Source organism: Pteropus vampyrus, unplaced genomic scaffold (assembly GCF_000151845.1).
Source record: "Pteropus vampyrus isolate Shadow unplaced genomic scaffold, Pvam_2.0 Scaffold146, whole genome shotgun sequence".
NCBI classification, from domain to species: domain Eukaryota; kingdom Metazoa; phylum Chordata; class Mammalia; order Chiroptera; family Pteropodidae; genus Pteropus; species Pteropus vampyrus.
In genome coordinates this window covers 2950361-2967656 of record NW_011888927.1, presented here as the reverse complement: position 1 = coordinate 2967656, position 17296 = coordinate 2950361, and the positions used below count along the sequence as shown (strand labels likewise).

Here is a 17296-nt window from a genome sequence, read left to right as displayed (position 1 = left end):
GTGCTGGTAAATGTTTAACAACTGGCTCTCTAGAGAGAAAAAAAGCTCCAATTGGACCATTTGCCAATTTTTATCGTGTGAATATTCCTACGATAGCTAATTCTATTCTACTGACAGTGTAAAAACTAGCTTTTCAAATTCTTGAAAATTTAACAATGGGTTCCTGCGAGCCTGTGTAAGCTTACTGCAGCACACTCAGTCTGCTGTAGAAAGTAATACTCAGCCCTCCTCTGCCTCCCAGACTTGCTCACTGGAAATCTTTTGCCTGGTTTGATTTACCTGTCATTTTCCCAGGCCCAAAGTGACTAGGATGACCCCGATGTGATATATAATTCCATAAAAGATTCCATATCGAAAGGGGAAGGGTTATATGATTTGCAGTGAATTAGATCTAGAAACAACTTGTGAGGAAATTGAACTTGTGACCTTAGAACTGTCAAATCTATCTAGTTTGCTTGATCTCCCATTTCTAGGGTTAAACCGAGTAATAATAAAATAAACGAATTTCAGAACTTTGGCAGTTTTCCTTTAATTGAAAGTATGCTTTTCTATCATTACAAGGGGAAGTTCCAGACTTCAACTTAATAAAAATCAGCAGTAGTTTTCAGCTACATTAGATTTACACACTAAACAGAAACAGCTGAGAAGCCACAGTAGGTAGGTTTGGCTACAATAGTTTAAAACTCAGTGGCTGGCTTTCTCTTGCAATTGTCATAACTATCAATCATAAGACAATCAACTGAACCTCTCTGAGCCCATATAAGGTGTTCATAATCTTCTATTTTGCTGCTGATTTGTTTTTCCAAAATGCATTTGAACCTCCAGGAGCAATGTGTTTTTAGTTTGTTTCATTTTTTTGGTTTTACATTTCATTAAAATACTCAAATGAGAATCAAAAATAGATGAACCAATTCATAGAATGAGTGTTTCAGATAAAAAATCTATGAGATCACCCAATCCATCTTATAACAGTTTACAAAATAGTGGAAGAAAACTCTAAGGGGTAAAACCCCTCATCCCAGATCGCGTGCCCAACCCTGTGACCACAATCTATGTGACTTGCAAGGACCTTTTCTTTACCATATCATCTTTTTTTCCTATTTGGTTAAAGTTCATTAAAAATAGAGATAGAAAGTAATTTTTATTCTTTACGAGATGCTCTAGTTCCTGAAACAGTGAATAGACAGTCTTGGGGGGGATGTTAAAATACAAAAAAATTTAAAATTTTTTAGAACTTTTTACTTAAATGTCATACTACACTTAGATTTAAGCAAATCTCAGTAATCTACTTTAAATGTGCTTTAAAAAATTATAATCAGAAGGATCTGCTTTCAATAGAAGCATTTATGTTTGTTTCTACTATTATGTAAGCAAGATATCACAATTTTTCAAAATTAAAATCAAATGGTTATATTTATCAGGTTCTTAACACCATGGCTCTCAATCATGGAGCCAATACTTATAAATTTGTTGTGGACCTCACTTCAAATAATTTGTCACCATCAATAGCAAAATTTACAAATGTTTTATATTTTTCTTTTGTTTTGTTTTTAGTAAATTAGAGCTGATTCTCTGTTCCTTCTACAATGACACCCCTCATACATACTTCCATTCTTGTTTATTTGCATTTGCAGAAGGGAAAGAGGTAGAATTCCAGGTGGTGAAGCCAGGAATTGAGTCACTTACATGAAAACCACCCATTATTATTGTCAGTATGAAGTATCCATTAAAGAGTGTTCTAAGATCTTAGTGAATTCTGCATCTTTGCTTAACCTATCGCTACCATGTCTGCTCTACAAAAGTCTAGATTCATTTCTCTGGTAGCCTCTAAGTAACTCAAAACCATAGAAAATGTCTTGCCCCTAGTTTGAGTCCATCAGAAGCCAGTGCAAAGCTGTTGATGTGGAGGAGCTTATTTAATACTGGACCAAAGAGATTCAAACATTGTCACTGCATGGCATCTTATCAACTCTGTGGATTCTAATGCATTGTGAGAAGGGCAGCAGAAGTCTCAGAGATTATTCAGAAGCTGAGTGGTCTTTTTGCCTTTTCAAGCTAAAAACATTGAAAAAAAAAAAGTTCTAACCCGCTTTTTTCATATCCAGTGCATTTTATTATATTCCAGAGGGATTTTATTCAGAGCTAAGAAGAAAAGTTCTCACTTACTTTTAAATAACTTATAATGACTTTTAAAAGAGCTTGGAAATGTAGAAAGATCAGATGAAACTAGATAGCTTTGAGTTTTTCAATCCATCTCAAAACAATTGTACAACATGCGCACAGTAGAGGCGAGGTACTCGCTCATATTTTGCTAGTTATAAAATTATATGCTGACAACCATCCTTGGTTCAACTCTAAACTCTTTTGAGTAGCATTATTTACTTTATCCTTAATATTAATATTAATAATGCTCAGACCCTATTATCACTTTTCAGCTGCCTTCCATGCAATCACCTTCTGTAAGCCTCAACCCTACAGAGCTGCAATTACTATCACAATTTCCAGAAATTTTAAGTGGCCTCTGCAAGACCACAGAGCTCTAATTCCAGTGGTGGCCCTAGAATTCAAACCCAGGCCTTCTGAAGGTTGAGCACTCTTTTCTCTTTCTCCATGTTCCTCCTCATGCTTCTGGCCAAGCTATTAACAATTTATATCGCTTATGTTTAAAAAGGAAGGGAAGTTAAAATAAACCTAATTTTCATTTGGATATTTTACTTTCTACTAAAATAATTTTGAATCAGGCAGTCCAAAATCTTATAAAAATGGCTATATTAGTACGTATTTGTGGACCGAGTTTGTCAGTCCCATCAGATTCTCCGCTTGTAGCCTCATAAGTCTCAGAAAGACAACTAGGACTGAGCTGCCAGAATGACCCTCGTGTCCTGTTTCAGTTGCAATCTACTCTCAGATTTACGAACTCGTTTGAATATTAGGCCTGAACCAAAGTATGTGAAATTATGAAATTAGCACCCTGTTCTGATCAGTCAAATGTTGAGAACTTCATCCACGTGGGGAAGCCCTTCTCGGCAGATGTGTATTTCTGTTTCTTCTGCAAAGGCGATGAATACCTTTCAAATCAACAATTACCTATGAATGAGAAGCACTCTGATAGAAAATTTAAGAAACTGTGAAGCGGGCTCCCACGGTCCTAGAACAGCGTGTGTTTTTCTGCCACAACAGCTCATTAGTAAAAAGGACTAATTCACATACCTGATTCTCCAAGGGCCACAGCTTTACCAACACATGCCAGGTGAGCCAGGTGGTTTGGTTCAGGGATCCAGGTCAAGTACTAACAATAAATTAGCCCATAACCCCAGTGTTAAGTAACAAGGTTTCTACTTGGAGAAGTCACCCTGGGTGGAGAGAATGAACAAAAGCATTGTCTGTCCTTGTGATCAGAGAGAAATTAGAGGTGGAAGAGACATACTTATCTCTCTGTTTTCCATCAAAACTATCTTTAAAAATGCCATTCAATCACTAATTTATATATGTGATTCTTAATAAAGCTATGTCAATCCCTTGGGACTCAGATCTGTTTGCTTTGGTGTCTTCAAATAGCCATACTTTTTTTTTTTTTTTTAATATAATAATATCTGAGAGGTTCAGCATGTTTTAAAGATCTTACCCAGGACATTCTGGAAACAGCTAAGGGAAAAAAAGAAGAAGGAAGAAGAAAGAAGAAAGAAGAAAGAAGGAAGAGGAAGAGGAGGAGGAGGAAGAAGAAGAGGAGGAAGAGGAAGAGGAGGAAGCAGCAGCAGCAGCAGCAGCAGAAGAAGCAGCGGCGGCGGTGGCGGCGGTAGCAAAGAGATTTCACCCAAGGTCAAGATCAGAGAAAAAAAATAAAACTTATGGATTCCACTAATTCATCGTTTGAATTCTAGATTAAGAGAAGGTAGCCAAAGGGAAAATGGAAGTTGGTTTAAAAATGCAATTCTAAGTGAGTAAAGGGAAAAAGTACTCAAAATATGTGTGCAATTCTGTTTTATTCATTGTTATACATGTAGTGAGTAGAATAATACCTGGTGCACTGAAGGAGTTCAACAAATATTTGTTAAATAAATCAGTAAAAATGTGGGAATAAAAATGGCCAGTCTTCTCAATCATGCCTGTAACCTGAGACCTGAAAACAGTTTCTCAATCAATTCTAATCATCTTTACCAAAAGCCAGACTTTGCTAGACATCTATAGAAGTGTGTTTTCTTTCTCACAGATGAAATGTGATGAGGCCCTTAATTAGAACAATGATATATCAATATCCACAATTGCCTTAATTTTAGGGTTTTTTGTTTTGTTTTTGTTTTTTGTTTTGAAAGGATGCATTCTAATGCACTATCTTAGTTTCTCTATTTTGCCTCTCAAACCAATTTGCTCCACATTGCTCATATTTAATAAATTTGCCCCTCCGTTCTTTAAGGTAAAAAAAAAAAAAAAGTGCTTCAGATTACTGAAAAGAAAGGAGGGCAGGAGGGAGGGAAAGAAGGAAGGAAGGAAGGAAGGAAGGAAGGAAGGAAGGAAGGAAGGAAGGAAGGAAGGAAGGAAGGAAGGAAGGAAGGAAGGAAGGAAGGAAGGAAGGAAAGAAGGAAGGAAGGAAAGAAGGAAGGAAGGAAGGAAGGAGGGAGGGAGGGAGGGAGGAAAGAAAGACGGACAACTAAATTTTATGATCAAAAAAGGATTATGTTATATATGTTTAATTTTATCTTCATATCAGAACATCAAGAAAAAGCCAAGGTGCTACAGGTTTCACGTTATACCTAGTTTCATTCGATATCACCAGAAGAAAAATATAACAACGTCTATAAGGAATACCCTGCTGTCCCAAAACTTTTAAAAATAGATATAATGAAAGATAATTTATATTAGTGATTTTAGTGATTTCTGAGCACTGGCTAGTAAAGAAACTTGTATCAGTAAGGAGTATTTGTACCATGTAAATGACATGGCTAGCCCCAATTCTTCCTTTTACCGGTGGCATTGGACAAAGCAAAGCAGCTTCCATCCAGTTTTAGGATCTACAAACCAAGGAGCATATGAGTAATCCACAATGTGAGCTGAAAAGATTGTGCTGCCTCTCAGAAAAGCATAATATCAAAATTAGACATTATTTAAAGAAACGAGCAATTATGGAAGAGCAAGCTGCTCAAGAAACCAAAGTTCTCTATATTTCCACAGGGCAGGAAAGGACTGGGAGAAGTAGAACCCAGCCATTTGACATTTCATTTCCAACCAATAGCTAACTCTAGATGTTTAATTTGGAAAGTGCTGTGTTATGAAGGTTCAGTCACTCATAGGCAGAACTCAACTTGGCAAAAATACTAGAACAACCCCATGAAGAATGAGAAGCAAAAAGCGAACTCCAATTATTAAAATAATAAGCCCAGCAAAATGTTAAACCCACTATGAAGAAGTGAATAAGCAGAACCAGAAGAGATTACTATAAATTTCTAAGTTTACTTTCTATTAGTATCTGTAGCACAGTGCCTGCACACATGGAACTACATGATAAATTTTTTTAAAAATTATAATAAAAAAGCATAAAACTTTGGACAAACAGAACTTAAAATCACCCTAGGCATTGGTTTCCTACTGCTTACATGTCTGTAGCACTTTACATTAAAAAAAAAAAAATCATATAAATCTCCCTTAAGATGAGAATTTTACATCAGACTTCTTGATCATACCCACAACCATCCACCCTGATAAGTGCCAGGTCCTAGGAGCCACGTTCTACTACATGGCCCTAACTTTGTGGCCCAGGGGCAGCCCATTCACAAGTTACATGGAAGTGGTCTTCAGCCACTTCACTTTGTGCTTCTCGTTCTTCTTGAGATTATTCTAACATTTTGGCCAACAGAACTCTACCTTTAAAAGGCAGTGCTTTCCAAATGAAGCATTCATATTACTGGTTGGAAAATAAATGACAAGAAAGTTTCCCTTCGTGGGGATGAGGTAGACCAGTTAATTTCCTTCTTATAAGAACTTAAAGTAGTATATATGGAGTGTGCAACAAAGCTGGATTTGATAAACTCATAGAGATAAGTCATGAGATAGAGCAGAGGTCACAGGTAGGCCAAAGTTCTGAGGAGGCGGAATTATAATTCAGATAAACTATGAATAATGAGCAGAAGTTATAAAGTAGACAAAGAGATAAACAGTAATCAGATGATGGTGAGAAGAAAAGCTGGATAGTAGAAAGAAACTGACATGGGTTACAGGTACATTATGTCAAAGATAGCAAACAAGAGGGTGAATGCACAAACTGCAGCTGCTGAATTCCCAGTTTGAGGTTCAGAGAAACCGAACCATATTCATAGTCCTACACCTGCATTTTCATGAAGTTCTATCACCCTCAATTTCTTTTATTGTATCTATAATAATTAAACCACAATTTCTTAAGCTGAATATTCTTTACCAGAATATCTTGTAAAAGAAAAACTTTAAGAAACTTCAAATCTAAAAAGTAATCAGTCTATGGCCATGCCACCCTAAACAAGCCCGATCCCATCTGATCTTGGAAGCTAAGAAGGGTCGGGCCTCGTTAGTACTTGGATAGGAGACCACCTAGGAAGACCAGGTGCTGTAGGCGTAAAAAATAAAAAATAAAAAATAAAGGATCGTAAGCTGACAAGGTCCTTGCAATCTGCGAGGTCAACCGAGGGTTGCCTTGCCTAAAAAAAAAATTAAATAAAATAAAAAAATAAAAAGTAGTCAAGCAGCTTGCCTAAATCCCTAGGAGGAAAAGAAAAAGAAAAAGAAAAAAAAATGAAGCCACAGCTAATGTCTAATCTATGGGCCATACACCATAATGAGGTTCTTCAACTTTTCAATGTCATTACTGAGAGGAATATGTTCATTACACTTTAGAAGGTCAACCCAAAACAAGAATGTCCATTTCCTAGAAGAAAAACAATTGGCTGCAAATGATCTCCAAATCTTGTCTTTACTCCCAAATAAAAAAATTAAAAGTTTGGACATGTTGAAAGCTAACTGGTAACACAGAAATGAAAAATAAATTCATGCAAGATAACATAATATTAACGTGGAAAAACTAGCGTGGCTCCTCACTGATGGTCGGGGACTCGCAAAATTTCCCAAGTGAAGGCCTACTTACACCTAATTCTTGTGATATTTCATTTAAAATGGCCAGTGTTCATTTGCATCTCTCCTCAGGACTGGAATAGGATTTCAAAACTCTGGAGCCACATTCAGACAGCAGGCTTTGAGTAGGAGCTCGGAATGAATCCAAGGTGGAAAAATTTCTAGTGACCAGGTTAGAGAATTTGCAAACATCTTTAATTGATTAATTAATTAGCTTATTCATTTCTCTTCTAAGAAGTTGTTCTTTTGGAAGCAAATTCACAAGTCAAGATACAGCTACAGCTGGAGTAGAAAGGCACGATCAAACTCTTAGGGCTTAGAGATAGATGTCAAGTACCTTAAACGTTAGCAATCAGATTCAGGTTCTAAAGCTATCTCAGAAAAGCTTGATGAAAGTGAACATTTCAGTCGCTTCAGTTCTTTGACGTCACACATAGGGTGTAGGTGTCAAAGCATTAAGTATTCTGTAGAAAAGAAAGCTCATAAAACTAGATCTATTTAGTAGAATGATTAAAAATCGAACTGCATACATAAACAGGTTTACATAACCCAGACAGCCGATAGTAGGTATTCAGGAATGCTGGCTGCTCACAACAGTAGTTCTTTCCAGCATACAGATAAAAGTCAGACTCTGAAGGTAGACAAATGTGGATTTAAGGTCTCACTTCGAGTAAGTTACTTAACTTCTCTCAGCTCGCCTTTCTCTCATGTCAAAGTAAATAAAACAACCCTCCTTCTTGGTTTGTCACATGGTTTGAAGAAAATAAGATGTAAATATCTCACATTTTGTAAGCCCGGCTTCCAAAAAGGTTACATGCTGCCAGTAGAGAATCACTATCATCACCATCATTATTACTACTACTGGAATTTCTACAGGAAAAACTTAGAATCGGCCTCAGTGATAATTATTACCATTTTTTAAATCTTACACTGTTGGCAATTAATGGTATGTCTACACCAGAGGGTCTCAGCCCCAGCATTACTGACATTTGTAGAACAGATAAGTCTTTGGTTTGGAGGCTGTCCTGTGAATTCTGGGATATATGGAAGCATTCCTGCCCTTCACCCAGTAGATATCAGTAGCATCTCCACATTATGATAAGCGAAAATGTCTCCAGACATTGTCAAATATGCCATGGGGAGGGAGGGCAAAGTCACCCCTGGTTGAGAACCACTAGTTGATAGCAATGATGAGGAATTGGTGGCTTAGAAGATGCTGAGAATCCCCTGAGTGGGCAGCAATCCAGATGAGCTGAGGTACACTGCTGGTGTCGACGGTCACCCCACCAGGTCTCACATTCTTACTCAGTGTACGGCATGGAATTTTAAAACAAGTACTTGTCAGGAAACCACATAGCAGCAAGCTCAGAATTCCTGAACTTACAAAATAGCCCATGGAAACACTGTGGTGGAAATATAATAAAGCAATAAAGCACAAACTACACCGACATGAACAATTTGGCAAATGTTCCCCAATCTACCCCACTCAGTGACCTAGTCATAGCATGAGCAATGTCCTTTCTTCTCTAGCACATTAAGAGAGAAATGTGGTCAGGAGAAAGACTGGATGCCAAAAACGCCTGCGTTTTCATTCAGCTGGCGATTCTGACTTCAGGCAAGGCTCCAGTTTTTCCAAATTGTAAAATGGAGTTGGTAATAATGAATACTCTCACCTAACTAGTTTTTGATTCTAAGTTGAGGATATTCATTCACAGTAGGGCCTCAAGTCATAATAACCGCTACGGAGAAAAACACGACAACCACAAGAACAAGAAATCATTTTGTCTCCAACTTTTGAGATGAAAAATAGAATCTGTTTCATCTTTTGTATGAAATGTTTTAGTTTGGCTTGCTATGTCATCTCACCTATGTTGGTCCTCTTTGTACGATATTTACATGAACTAGACACATTATGTGTATTAGTATTTCACAACTCTCCCTTTTTTATTATTATGCCCTAAAGGAGCCTATTTAGGGATTCTTTTTTTTTAATCATCTCCCCTGCTTCATGAAATTCTAACTCCCTTTTGAAGGGCCACAAATTGTAAATTGAAGATTTTTATGCTGACCAAGAACCAATTTTCACCCCCCTGGGGCAATTTTGTCCATACTGAGAATCCATGGTATAGTGGGATCTACTTTACAAAGTGTTCAGAGCCTGGCAAGTTCCCTTCTACATAGCAGGGACTTAAATGGCGGTTTCTAAAGAGATTTGGAATATGAAAAAGAAAATTGGAGAAACCAGATAATTCAATATGACATTCAAGCTACTCATCACCAGGAGGGATCTGAATTCCTGAGGACTCCCTAGTCTTTGGGGCTAACAAAAGTCTTCAGTGGCCCCAAGCTCAATCTGGCCTCAACCACAACCCAGCTTCACCTCTGAAGGGAAACGCCACCAAGCATGCACTTCTTGGTAAGCATGCAAAGAATTCTGTTAGGTACTAGGGTTATAGAAATAAATGGCACAAAAAAGGCTATCATGGAAAAATTCAGAGCCACAGGGCCCATGTGATTTTGGTGTGGCAGCTTGAGATACAGAGCTGGAGTCATAGGGACAAGGTGACTTTACAGGGGCAGAGTGATGTGACAGGGTGACAGGAGCAAGGCCTAAATGAATAAAGTAAACAGGATGTATACGCATGTACAGAGTGTGGGTGATGAGCGTCAGGCAGCAGGAGGGTGAATGTGTGCCCTGTATGGAAGGGATCAGCTCCAGCCATGCGGCCCAGTGGGTCAGGTCTTCTGATTTTTTTAATTGTCATGTGAAATCTAGATTTTATGTGAAACCTCTTGATTTTTAAATGTGGGTTTATGTTTTTAAAACCTGTTTTGGACTTAAAAAAAGAAATGCATCTGCAGGCAATATAAGCCTATCAATTCATAAACTATTTACAAGCAAACAAAAAGAAAAGGTTCCTCTCTTCTGTGAAGAGAGAGGCTCTGACTCCAAGAGACTTCTCAATGTCACAGAAAGCACAAGCTGGGAAGGAGGTGAGGCAAATCTCCTTTGAGTCAGTACGTCTATAGTGAATCCTAACTCCACAGATTAATCTGGTGGGTAATTATGAACAGGTCACTGCTTCTTATCCTTATCATTTAAAAAAATCGGAGAATTGTATGCTCTAACTAAAGAAATGACACTTTTCTATGACCACAGTGAGGCAGACTTCTGCATGCCTTTTAATATGCTACATATATCTGAAACTCAATAATTAAACAAAATGTAACATCATCAAACCAATATTATGCTACACATGAATTTTAAAATTCCTAAAATATGCAAGCAATTATAGCTTCTTAAATTTTCATTTGGTATAAGAACACAAGTAAATTTCAACGCTGATTTTAATGGCTTAACTTTTGGATAATTACATTTTGGGAATCTTTTTTTTGCCACGGTCCTTCCCAGAGGCTCTGCCAACTGTATGTACTCTCCAGTCTCAAGAGTTTCAGTTGTTTTTCTTCACTTTTCACATCACGAATGTAATAAATAATTAATCTAAAACTTTGTATTTTGCTGACAAACAAAATGCAGCATTCAAAGAATGTCACTCAGAGACAGGCACAATGTAAAAGAAAAAGTGATGTATTTGACATATGTCACAGTAGTTACGGGATCAAAGTCAATGGCTAAGGTAAAGTCAGTGTAGAAAAAAATTACCTTATTTGTAAACTCTAGGTAAGATCTGAGTGATAGGAATAACCTTTTATACAATAAGAGAATTTTCTTAGTGGTATCAGAAGTTAATGCTAATTGCCACAAAGTGCTTAACCTGAGAAGTACAGACTGACTCATTAAATATCGTTAGGATACTCTAGTTTTGCCATACTAACATAAAAGGTAATAAAACTCATAAATCGATTGGCTATCTGCTTCTAAGATTTACTTTACTAACACTGGTCATATAACTGACAAAATATTATGTCAAGTATCCTTTAGCTACCTAAACATGGGGACCTCATAGAGAATTGGACACAAAAATGGAGAGAGGAATGCATAGGAGCCATCATCCAAATGAAGCGAAGCCCTTAGTTATAACGGTAAAGAGATATTAGTTTTTTTATTTCAAACCTCTCTAAATTTCCAACTATAAAATAAAAATGGAATAAAAACGGAGTAATGGAATAATATTAATGTCTGTCATAAATCAGTTTTTCCACTCCTGTTCTATTTCTACTTTGCCCGGACTGAACTAAGACCCTGGAGGAAAAGTCCACAGAAAGTCAATGGTTCTCGGACGCTCATCTTTAGCCTTGTGTTGGCTCAGTACAGAAGTTTTTATCAGTTCACAGCAACGTGAGAAAAACAAGGGTGAAGGTGGGTTTTTCATATGACTGAATTTACACTGTTTGTAAGATTCTTTTGTCTGAGATTATCCTTTTCATTAATTTGCTTATTTAAAAATATTTCATTTTATGAAGTATATGGATAATAAATGGCCGTACCCCTTGAATTTTTCATAAAAATTTATTTTACAAAATAAAAAGTTGATCAATCTATATTGGATCCCTCTTTCATTCATATTTCTACTAAATCTCGAAATCTGAAATCTACTGTTCTGTGTGACTCAGCATATTAATATAATTATTTATAGGGAGGTGCTCTGGTGTTCAGACAAGGCCGCAGTCAGAAAAAGACAAGGAGAGGAAAAGGGGACTTGTGGGTTTGCAAGGGTAAGTCCTGGGGCTCACCTCCAGGGAATGACTCACCCCAAGCACCAGTCCAGAAACAAACCAAGAGAGCAGGCTCCACCACTTACTAGCCTAAGCCCCTTATCACCCACCAATTCACTCTGAGTTCACTGCGGAGAGTATAAGAGGTTGACTCTAGGTGAGTCTAGCTCTGTGAATTTATGAGTCCAATCATTTGGGCGATTCATGCTGTGACTTGGGAAGCTGACCAATAAGAACATGAAAGCATTGACTGAGATGTCAATATTTGGATGAAAAATGATGTAAGAGACCAACTCACTTCTGGCTTCCCCCACAGGCATGTGAGGGTGGAGCAAGGGGAAAAGACAGGAAATCTAAGCATTTCACCACGTCCTTTACCACCTCTCCCATTACACCTTGATCAAGAAACCATACCCTATCCTTCTCATTTTCTCTTCCTCTCTTCACACACATACACATCTACATGCTCTCCTGTCTCAACCCTCCTCTCCTTGCTACACAAAAGGAGATTCAAAGGCTTTGGAAGGTCCTCTTTGGTGGCAGCTGGGATTGGTGGTATTAGGCAGTAGAACAAGTCTCGTTACCTACCCAAACCATTTGTGGGCAAAACTCTGACGAGTGTAATTTTGGGAACCCTAGTTAATATTTCTTTCTGAAAGTAACTGATTTTAGACTAAACTCAATTACTTTTAGAAAGAAATATTCCTCTTGATAATAGAAAAATCAGGCAAACAAAATACAGAACCCAAATGAAGGTAGATTTCTAGAAGAGAGGAAACCGAGGACAGCAAAAACTCACCTTAAACGTCTAAGAATCTATCACAATTTCTCTCAAAGCTCCAGCTGAGTTCAGTGGTATCTCTGGCTCACGTAAATATTTCTTTTCCTCAGCCTAATCAAAAATTCCTTGAAGAATTTTGATTCAATTCATTGGCTACTTTAGAGGGTTTTTTTTTAGAAAATGAACTGTTGGGAACTATGAATTATGTTTTCTGATTGGGAGATTTAATTCTGCATGAGTGTTCTGGCTTCGCAATCTCACAAATAAAAGGCCCCGGGAAATAAGCTGCCTTTGGAGTCAACTGCTCAGTCATTTTCTTTGTGTGAGCATGTGTGTGTGCACACACACTCTTCTCAACTGTGTCCTCAGGAGCATGGCACAAGACACTTTCCTGTGGGAGTTGATGTGGTGTGCCCCTTTGACCCTCCAGTTGTTGGCATGGACAACCTTTCTCAGACTGAAAGAAGAAGGGGGCGCTCACCTGCACTGGCTCAGGAGGAAGCTGGACCACGTGCTGCATGCGCTCGCTGTGGTGATGCCTGGACTCTTCCTCATAGATCACATCCCTCTCATGCTGGGGAAGGTTCAGGAAGCGACGAATGGTACAGAGGTTCTCCCAGAGAGTGCGGTTTTCTGGGCTGGGGTTCTCCTTCCAGCGGAGCAGTTCACAAAGCCAGCCCTAGAGAGAGAGAGAGAGAGAGAGTCGTTTGAGTTAATCTGCAGAGTGCAGAGCAGCAGAGGACAGCTTACTTGAAGTCCAGGGCTATCCCACTTTATCATATTTTTATTTCAAAATTGTTCCCACCAAACTGGAGAGATCCTGAAACAGCCTGACAACTCTAAAGCCAATCAATGACTATGTAAATGGTTTACGCCAATGCCCGAGAATCTTCACTCTTGTGAATTATCTTTCAACTTTCCTATCAAATAAATTCTTAATTTACAATTCCTTTGTAAAAGCTCCTCAAGCAAGATTATAGTTATCCAATTCTCAAGAAAAAATTAATCTGTGTTGGTCTGCTACAACTTCTTTTTAATTATCCAATTGGATAGTAGTCTATCCCAAGAAAAAAGTGAGAATGAACAAATGTGTGTTACAAAATGACAAATTCTAAAGAAGAAAAAAATATCTAAGTGTAAATAGCACTGAATTCTCTAGGGAGAAAACAGTCTTACGCTTATCGATAACTCTACAAAATAGAAAAAAACAACCTAGGCTAGAATGAAAAAAAAAAAAATGCTCCATCGCTGAATGCCTTGAGCTCTAGGCTTTCTTAACCATCACCTTCCCGCCACAGCCACACCTGCAGGAAGGTAGGCAGTTGGTCGGGTCACACCTGCAAATGTCTGCCTCCCAACTCTGGCATCCGGATGTTCTCTTGCTCGCAACTGCACGAGAAAGAAAATGTAATGCAAATAATGATGGATTATATGAAAATAATACAGAGGATGCTGTCAACATCGCTCACTGACTCATGTCAAAATATTTTACCCAGTAGCTTTCTAACCCATCATTTCCAAGCTACATCGCTAATTTTAAAAACAAGAACTGTCCCACATCACGCCTCTTGCAAGAGTAAAAATTTTTCTAAAAAGGTGCATAAGTAAACACAAATGACTTTGTCAAAAATAAACCCCAAACCTCAACAAATTTCTATATCATAACTTGTAAGCCAATAAAAGTTCCTGACACGCATTATAAAAACCCCTTATAATATCATAAGCCGTTGTTTGTCTAACTCTCCACTGTCTTCTGCCTTTACCCAAAAAAAGGCAAGATTTGATTATCTCCGCTGCATCAGCCAAGACAGCAACACCAGCTGTTCTCATTGTGCAGCCTCTTCCTCGCGGCCTCCATGTTAATAACCTGATCATTCCATTTTCTCCTTCAACTGCCGGCTGCAGCACCGAGAAGAGACAAAAACCCAGGCCCATCTGCAGCAGCTGTAGGCACTGAACTGTGAAGCCACTGGGGATTTATAAACTAATCTGTAACACAACACTGCCTTGTTTTTACAAGTGAGAGGCCACATTTGCGCAGACCTGATCTTTTCTTGCAATAAACTGGGAGCTGGGGAGAGTTAGAGGGTTAGGAAGAATGAAAACAAGATACCGAATCATTTGCTTGGAAATGTTTTTCCAAGTATTTTCATAGATTTTTTTTTTTTCAGTTCAATTGAGAGACAGGTAATGGTTGATTTTCAAGGTGCAACACATATGAAAATTAAAGACAATTTTTTTATCCCTATCAGAAAAAAAATTATATTTTTTAAAATCTCCTAGTCCCAAAGTGTTTCCTCAAGGGTTTCTTTATACAAAGGAAAGAATTCTTGAAATGGAAAATAAGCCATCTGTGGAAAAAATAAGCTTCTATTTCTCTGTCTTTCACGAATCTGAATAAGTCTCCAACTGAAGTCTTTCAAATCTTTCAAACAGGTATGTTTAACATCTCCCAGGGGAGGCTACAGCATGGAGACCAATCACTTAACAGAAAATAAAAACAAAAACCTACATCTGTTAAAAGATGAAGTTCTGAGATACCCAGGACTCAGACCTTACGGAGGACAGCACCTGCTGTTCCGCTTAAGGAGTGAATTGCATTGTGGGAAGCCACAGCTTGAAAGGAGACAGGTGACAGCTGAGTGGTATCTCCACTTATGATACTCGGAATGTCTCGCACAACATTCATTGCCGCATTTGATTTATATGCGCTGTTATAATCTGCACTCATTACAATCACTTAGAACAAACTACAGGCCTCGTTATGAACTGTGTGCTGTCTGCCATCAGTCTTTAAGAAGTGTAGTGCTCAATTTGCCCACTGACATGCAAGGTCCTGACCTTGAAGCTATTAGGGAGAGGATTAGACATAAGTGTGATCATGTGTGCAGACATAAGCAAACCAAATTAATTTCTGGCACAGGGACGTAGCCAACAAGACCCTGTTCTTAGGGCACCAGAGAACTTCCTCAAATCCCTGATGGAGCTGAGCTAATAGCATGTTTAAGGGAACCCGGTTTTGAAGATGAAGCACATTCATGGTTTTTAGAGGGTTATTAATCTAGTTTCCCCACAAAGTGTTTGCTTGGCTGATCAGATTAAGGGATGGAGCCTTCAACAGTGCACCCCCACCACAGCAGGCCCCAAGAAATCTGTGATACTTCACAGCCTTGGACATATTGCACCATGTGTACCCAGCTGCTTCAATAATTAGCTTATGAATGTATCAGCTGGTTCTGTGATTTTTATAAATAATAACTAACCTACAGAGCAGAAAGATTGTCAAGAGCCTTACACCAGCATAAAATTGAAAGGTGCTCTAACTTGCTCTTCTACTAAATGCCGATATTCCCTAGTAGTGGAGCTCCTGTAATGCCATTTATAAATATTTATTTTGCATTTGAAATGGCAATATATTTTTTGTCAGTTTTCTTCATGACAGCCATGATTTGCTTTCTCCTCACTCTGACTCACTGCTCGCTCCACCTATTCTATGCTTATCTATTCTTCCACCTCGCTTTCCATCTCACCCTCCATCCTTTTATTCACATGATCCTTCCATCAGTCCATTTGGGATGCTTATCTCTGTTTTCTCAATAGGTCCCTTATTAGCTCTTTGGGTGGCTAATGAATGTGTGAGAATGTGCCACGCTGTTGCATTAACACGCATGTATGTAATTGTGAGTGAACCCATCATAGAAGAGATAAAGAGTCTCCACATTGGGATTTTTTCATTTATATAATTTTTGCATGCCATCCAAGAAAGTTTTGCAGTATCAAGCAAAAAAAAAAAAGTGTAAATGTCAAATAAAACAGTGACAGATGACAGTATTCTCTATTGAATAGCACTGTTTCTGTCATGCATGTTCAATGGGAACTCATGAATTATTAATAAACAAATCTCCTTTTTCTGTTAAAAATCTCAAGTAGGTTTTTTGTTGTTGTTCCCTATGTGTTATGTGGAGCATTCCAGGAGAATTATTTTCATTTCAGAAATGCTGATACAGAGGTTGATCTGATTTCCAGCCTTGGCCAGCTCTGTGAGCAGGTACTATGAACTGTAGGGTATATACCTATCTGTGATTTCTCTTTTAGTCTCATTATAAGTTTTTACCAAAACCAAATATTAATATAGTCGGTTTAGCTTTTTTAGTATTATAAAACTGAGGCTAAATGAAGTATAAGTGTTTGGGCACAGCTAGGATGCATAGAGAGCATTCAGCTTAAATCCCTGAGACCTAACTGCTAAGTTCCTACTCTGACATTAAATAATTGGGTAACCTTTGGACAAATTTCCAGAACCTTGTGGAGCTTCTGGAAATTTAACTATAAAAAGAAGAGTTTACAAAAGAATTTTCTAAGTTCCCTTCCAGCTCCCTTGCATTTGTCAGAAATAGCAGATAATGCGTGGCCATCAAGATTAAAGTACAAAGAAGAAACCACCTTGACCAAATGATCAAGGTCAACATCACCAGTGATGACATATCAGCATCATGAACCTTGTGGCATGACATACTGTGAAGGACACAACATGTAATCTAAGGTAGTCTTGCCCAAAATGCATAATCTCAGCTGAATCATGACAAACCCAAATCGAGAAATGATCAACAAATAAATACTTTTCAAAAGTGGCAATGTCATTAAAAAAAAAAAAAGTTAAGATTGAGGAATGATCACAGACTACAGAAAACAAACAAAATGCAATGAGGTTCCTGGATGGGATCCTGTCAGAGAAAATAAACA

General features: G+C 38.0%; 1 protein-coding gene and 1 pseudogene across 4 annotated transcripts in view; one reads left to right on the top strand and one right to left on the bottom strand.

Moving 5' to 3' along the window:
* Positions 1 to 17296, bottom strand: part of SATB2 (SATB homeobox 2) — a 182233-nt gene that overhangs the window by 23419 nt on the left and 141518 nt on the right. For all 4 annotated transcript variants that reach the window (XM_011369214.2, XM_023535984.1, XM_023535983.1 and 1 more), the window contains one exon: positions 13035 to 13232. In XM_011369214.2, the coding sequence (XP_011367516.1) occupies positions 13035 to 13232 (198 nt within the window). The remainder of the gene's footprint in view (positions 1 to 13034; positions 13233 to 17296) is intronic.
* On the top strand, positions 6465 to 6583 carry LOC111745131 (annotated as a pseudogene).